Below are 7,182 nucleotides of genomic sequence, written 5' to 3' on the forward strand. Positions count from 1 at the left end.
TTAAAAAAATATGAAGGAGAAATTTACGAGAGAAATTTTGATAAAAAAATATAATAATTTATAAAATTAATAAAAAATTATTGCAATCATAGTATTGTTAGTGATTTTTTTCCTAGATGGTTCTTAAAAGAAACCCTGAAAGCTTTTAATCAGTGGACTGTAGAAGTCACATTTCAATTTATTTGGTTAACTGAATCGTTCAAAGATGAATCCTTTTTAGAAGTCCATGTCGTCACTAGATAAAGCGTTGCACAAATATTCCAACTAGAGTTATTTTTGGTTAAAGAGATTAAGTAATAACTATTACCCAAATTATTTAAAAAATATATATTTTATCTATACGGTTTAAAGAAGTTTATGAAAGATATCGATATTGTCTTTTGACAGTGACAAAGAATCAACTGACAGATATAGAATACACATGTAATAAATACACATAGCAGTTTTGTATAAAATATGTTGAACACAGTGATAAACAGTACCTAAGTTTAGGTATTGATAACGTTAAATTTGTAGTTTCACCTGAGTGTAAAACTAAAACCTTGTTTAGCTTTTAATTATATTTTATTTTAAAAATCTATTTAAACATGAGAGAACCTAGAGGTGATTTATGTTCTAGATATGTTAAAATATTTATTGTTGTATCTTGTTACTGGTAAGATAAACCTTATTGAACAATATTTTTATCATTCATCATTCAGTCTTATTAAATGTAATTAATGTTATATATTTAGTTTTATCTATATTATTTTTTATTATTTAGTGAAAGGTTTTGCTAAAATACAGTCCAGAAAGATCAATGGCTATTATATATATATTGTGTTGAATTAGAAATGGATACATGGCTTTTTATTAAACATTTATTATTAATATAAAATTAAAAACAAGTAATTCAATTTATAGCACAGTTTTGTACTAGAACTGTTACAAAAATAATTATTTTATTTTCTTTAGGTTCTGTTTAATTATCAAATATTTTTTGTTTCAGGATTATATCAATAGCAACAGTATTTGTTAATAAAACCCTACTAAGTAGTGGTTCTGTGTCATTGGAGGCTCCCCTGTTTATAACCTGGTTCCAATGTGTGGTGTCATTCAGTATATGCTTTACATTAAGTAAAACCGGTGGTATACCTGGAATATTTAATTTTCCTAATGGGTCCCCGTGGAAATTGGAAGTTGTTAGAAAGGTGAAACATATTTTTATTTTTAAATAGTGCTTCATGGTATATATTCCAGATTGGCAGTGGTTGAATGTTTTCTTAATTTAAGGAATAAAGATAGTAACAATAACATTTGAATAATGTGTACTCGGTAATTATTGTGAATAATTAATGTTATAACCAAAGTTATGGTCTAATATAATTTTAATTTGCAAACCATGTATATGTAAACAAATTTTACTTTTTAGTTATTGGCTTTACTATTGGCAGAGCAGTCATGACAAAGGTCTTTGGACCGTATTTGTTACCACCTCAAATCAGTTTGCTCTTACTGATACATTTTGCACAGACAGATTTAGGAATGATTCCTGTCACTTGGACATATCACACAAAAAGGAAGTAACCACCTTTGTAAAGATGGATGTCCTCTGGATTTCAAGTTGCAATAATTCACTCTATCTAAGGCAGAAAATCCCTTAATAGTTTTTTCTTCCATATGCCCATGGTCAAAGTATATCAAAATTTCACAATATAGTCTTGTATTGAGTGAGTATTTGGTGATTTGGTACATGGTTTAACATACCAGTATTTTATAACATTATTAAAATGTTGCATGTTTCTCAAATCACTTTACAATTATGTCAATTTTTTATCTTATGATAAAATTTTGTTTCAAACCTGATAATATACTGCTTTATTGTCTGTGAATAAATGATTATTATTTCAATCACAAGTATGATTGATAAAATTTATACAAAAGCTTTTAATTAATATTACTATAGCATTACATTATAATTATGTATGTAATGAAGCAATTTACATTTTTACAAACTTAATCTACAATATATTTCCAGTAATTGGCATCTTTTTTATATTTATAAATGAAGTTATCAAAAGTCAAAACATGAATACAGGGATTAAAGTTAAAAATGGAGATGATCTTTTGTAATTTTACAACAAATTAAGTCATTTTCCTCAGTAGACATTCAAAACTTTTCAAGCCATTCAATAAAAATGGATAAGTGTTCCCTTCACATTGAGAATCATTGTTCTGTTTTTATACAGGATGATTGGATACAGGTATAAAAGCTTTGATAGGGTGAATATATAGCTCATTTGTCAATAAAATGCTTTAAACCTTTTACACCAATTTCTAATCCTTCTGCATATCTATATATCTGTGATCACTTGATCACATTAAAACATTATATGTATGTATATTTATGTATATATATATATATATATATATTTAAACATATATCCATTGGAATGTGACAGGCCAATTACTTCTGTCAGTACAAAGTCTGCATAGACAGATAGTAAGTAATAATTAATTTTAATATATAGTAATCCAAATTTTAAAAATTGTTTTTCTATCATTATCATTATGATATTTATTATTTGTGAAACCATTGGTTCTCGGATAAGGTGTACCATATGTTAATTGACAGTATATGAGCAGTACATCAGCAAAAGTGGAGCCTGTTTAAAGTTTTTACCCCTATAACCAATCATGTATATGTAAAGATGTTTCTTTTCAAATTGTTCGAGTCTTTGTACATAACACTTAATTTTTTTAATATTAAAAAAGAGAGATCTAAACTATGCATGCAAAAAACTTTATTAATTAAGATCTTCAGAATAATGTTGGTGTTAATCTATAATTATTAAATTTCAGGTGATTCCATTATCAATAATGTTCACATTGATGATAGCTACAAACAATCTGTGTCTGAAGTATGTGGGTGTGGCATTTTACTACATTGGCCGATCATTGACAACAGTATTCAATGTCTTGTTCAGTTGGTTATTGTTGCGGCAGACAACTTCCATACGATGTGTGCTATGTTGTGCCGCAATCATATTTGGTTTCTACTTAGGAGTGGATCAGGAGAGTTTATTAGGTAAAGTAATTTAAATCTATTTTGTGCATGGATTTAAAAAAAAAGATACAGATAAGCAATATTTTAAATATATGGGTGCCCTATAAATCAAAGCTAAGTCATAATTAAATGACCTGTAGTATTTGTCCCCAGAAATTTAAATTAAAAAATATATTACGTATTTATAAAATAAGTGCTATTCAAAAAAGTAATTTATGTTATGTTTTCAGTATTTTACTTTTATAATTTTAAAGCCTCTCATGTTACGATTAGTAACCTCTCTATAAACGACAGATAAAAAATCATAAATTGCGACAGTCGGATTTAATAACGAAATAATATTTTTAGTTGAACTTTGAACACAATTATTGACTATAAATTATAAATTTTCCAACATAACTAAGTTTATTTCTGCAGTTTAAAACATTCATGTTTATTTCTATATTCGAATTACGATTTTTTTAGGTTAACTAATTGATTTTGTCATGTCGTTGATTTATGGGACAACCTGAATAATAAACGTTTAGTCAATCCAGTAAGTTTCAAGTTCATGGCGCAATGACAACCATGTAAATTTGAGGTTACCCCTTATTGCCAATATTTTTAAAATATGCTTTTCGTTCATACACTGTCGTTTACCAACTATTTATATGTGGTGCCGGTACTTATAGACCCATCCGTTAGGGATATTCAAGGATCTCTTTTTATGGAGACCGATGTCATCAACATCTCGACCGATGCGTTAGCAATAGCTCGGAATGAATGAAATGATGAAATAATAGTTGTGCAGAAAAATATAACGTCTTCTCAAATTACAGTACCGCCGTGATTAGTACTAGGTAATTAATGGGGCAAGCTTATAATCCGATTAATGATTTTTAAAATTGTTTTTTTTTGTTGTAAAAACAATGGCAACTGTCCGAACCGCAGTTCGCGTCTGCTCTCCACTAATCACTGACCTTTATGCTAAACGGCTAACGTAAGCGGCATACTGATCCGTTGAAATAAATAATGCATTATATTATTATACGTGTTGTCATTTCAATAGTTCATTGTCCTAAAGGTAACTGACTTTAATGCTTTGTGGTTGTTTTGCGGTGAATCCTGATTTTTAGCCGTTTATATAATGGGTAATTGTTTATAGATGTAAAGGCTTTTAATTTACTTTTAGTTACTGGCCTGTAGCATTCCAACAGGAAAAAAAATCGTGGTTCCTACATAATTCATTGTTATCACCTTGTGGTGATTGTAAATTGATGTAAAACAATTTTTGCTGGGCATTTACCCTTTTAAAGCTTTTAGATCCATAACCAATCACCAGGTATAGTCCAAATATATGTCAAACATTTAGGACGCCTTGCTGTTTTTATACGGTCTGATAAATTTAATAATAATTTACTGTATTGTTGTGAATTCGTGTTTGTTTTAACTACGTCACAGTTTGCAATTGATAAGTAATTTAGACGGCTAAAAGTCTGATGACTAATGTACGAAAAAACATACTAGGTAGGCAATTTTCACACATTTGTTTCGTTAGAAAAAGTTTGGGTGATTTACCAGAGCGTCAAGTATAATAGAAATAAAAAAAGAAACAACGCGTGTTATCTATAATCGTGAATTTCAATTTGTCTAAGTCATATTATGCGATTGTTGCAATTAAAAACTAATGTTGACCTTTAATTGTTTATCTTCGCACTGAGATCATCGCCCGAGTTGCATTAACGCGACTCAGTATTGGCGCGGCTTTGAAATGAACTGGTTCTTCATAATGTTTGCGTACGAACTAGCAGCACTCGTCTTATATTCCAGGATCGTTTTCTTTAGTTGGGACGATGTATGGTGTTATTGGATCGCTAATGCTTTCGCTCTACTCCATATTCACTAAGAAAGTGTTGCCCAGTGTGAACCAAGAGGTGTGGCTGCTGTCTTACTATAACAACGCGTATTCAATCATACTGTTCCTGCCGCTTATCCTCATAAACGGCGAGCTTGGAGTCCTGTTGGATTATAAAAACTTTCATAGCAAATATTTTTGGATGCAAATGCTTATTGGCGGAGTGTGCGGATTCGCTATTGGATTCGTGACATCGTTACAAATAAAAGTAAGCATTAATTTTAATATATTTATTATATACAAAATATTTTGCGACAGTAGAATAAATAATTTGAGCCGTAGGACATTCGCAGTTTGACACGGCGCGCAAAGATTTCTAATAGACTGGACCGGCTGAACCAGCCTGCATCCAATATCTTCCGGCGACCTTAACAATTTCGCCTGTCCTCTTTATGGGTCATCCTTTGCTGCTCTGCGTTCGTGGTTTCTGTTTCAAAACATAAGGGCCGCAGCAGCCATCTGTTCGGCGCGCTATGTGCGACCACTGCCACTTCGTAGATTTTCGTCTTTGAATATGAATAATCTAGGAATTTGTATGATTAACATTTATCATATCTGTCAATATTCCGTAGACTGCTGTGTAAATTTGTTCCTTTGTTTTCGTTTAATTATTTGATAAAGTATCATTGTTTTCTTCTTTTTATTTTGATATTACTCGTTTTCAATTCCACCGCGATAACGAAAAGTATACATTACAATGTACATCAGCTACGCTTATTCAAAAGCTTTTTTATTGAGTTTCTTCACTGTCAGAAGATTTATTTCTATTTTTTTTTCAGGTCACCTCTCCTCTAACTCACAATATCTCCGGCACGGCTAAAGCTTGTGCACAAACAGTGCTGGCAACACAGTGGTACAGTGAAACTAAAAACGCTCTGTGGTGGACATCCAATCTGATAGTTTTAGGTAGTAGCGCGATGTATGCTAGGTTTAAACAGATCGAAATGGAGGAAAAGTCTAGAAAACCAGTGCCAGAAGAAAAAAGAAGTCTCGTGTGACAATAATATAAATTTATTACGATATGTTAGTAGAGAATATTATTTTAAGCTATTATTATGTATCGGTAATTATGCGTGGAAAAGTATATAAATATTATTACATACCATGAAGATTATTAAAAACGATTTGCTTATTATTAAAAATAATAATTCCAACCAGTCCACAAGACTATGGACTTTACCTGACTTGTACTTTTAATTGTTTTGCAGCATAAACCTCAAATTATAACTTCTATTACAACAAATACTGGCCAGTATTTTATGTTTTATAAATTGATTGTTAAACATATTTGAGAATTATTAAATTTAAGACGTAAATAATGAAACGTCCAAAGAAATAATTTCCCGAGTAAGGGTTAAAAACGAGCGCATGGTTCAAGTGTCACCGGCATTACTAGCTCGTTTGATAATTCCAACTGACCCACTCCATTTTTGTAAACAATGAGTAATAATTTGCATATAGTTTACAAAACGTGTATTTAAATAAATATTAACACTAACATTCCTCTGACTCTAATATCTCCTTTAGTAGTTAAAGAAGACAGCAGAGAGAGGTTATCTATCCTAATCAAAATCAAAAGCCAACTATCTGAAGTAAGCCGCGTCCTTGAATTCGGCCATGGGCCCTTGAGCTTAGTCACTTCATGGAGCGATCTAAGATCTCGGCGGCCTCCCATTCCGGTGAAACTGTATTATGTAGCGGCCCGAGCTGGAGATTCCTAAGGAGCCTTTGAGTTTCGCTACCTTAAAAAAGGTTTTACGCTAAGCGATCTCAGCGCCTTGCCCTCTCGAACCCGTGGAATCTGCAAATACTACTTGGGCAGCAGAGCAAGACAGGTAAAAAGAAATATAAAAATCGCGAGTGAGTATTCAAGATACTTACTGATAAAGTTTCATCCTCGGCCTAAAAATGTTGTGGACCTCTGCAATAGGTGTTTTGAAACCATGTTAGGTGTAAATGCATTTGCTATGTATATTAGATGACTGAGTATTATTTTCAATAATGTTTAAAATTAATAATTTATTAGTAAAATTAAAACAAAAAAGAAAAAAAAAACATTCCCTTTTGGTTTTGTAAGCATTTTTGTTTATCCTTTATAAAAAGAATTATATTATTGTTTAGACATCTACTATTAATTTTTAATTTTAAAATATAGTTATTGGATAGATTTTGTTTCACTATTTGTAATAAACCATGTGTTAGTAAAAAAACTATTTGATTTTACATTGACATTATCGTGAAG

At 30.9% G+C, this 7,182-nt stretch overlaps 1 protein-coding gene across 1 annotated transcript; it reads left to right on the forward strand.

Moving 5' to 3' along the window:
• The first annotated feature begins 437 nt into the window (after positions 1–437).
• Positions 438–7,181, forward strand: nac (GDP-fucose transporter nac). The gene is made up of 5 exons (XM_068771546.1): positions 438–655; positions 989–1,190; positions 2,842–3,067; positions 4,856–5,148; positions 5,720–7,181. Exons 1-5 carry the CDS (start codon positions 588–590, stop codon positions 5,936–5,938), a joined length of 1,008 nt encoding a protein of 335 aa, XP_068627647.1. The 5' UTR covers positions 438–587; the 3' UTR covers positions 5,939–7,181.
• The last annotated feature ends 1 nt before the right edge of the window (position 7,182 follows it).

This window comes from Battus philenor, unplaced genomic scaffold (assembly GCF_028537555.1).
Source record: "Battus philenor isolate CCGP_79_NKW_IND1 unplaced genomic scaffold, ilBatPhil1.0.hap1 SCAF_4, whole genome shotgun sequence".
Lineage (NCBI taxonomy): Eukaryota > Metazoa > Arthropoda > Insecta > Lepidoptera > Papilionidae > Battus > Battus philenor.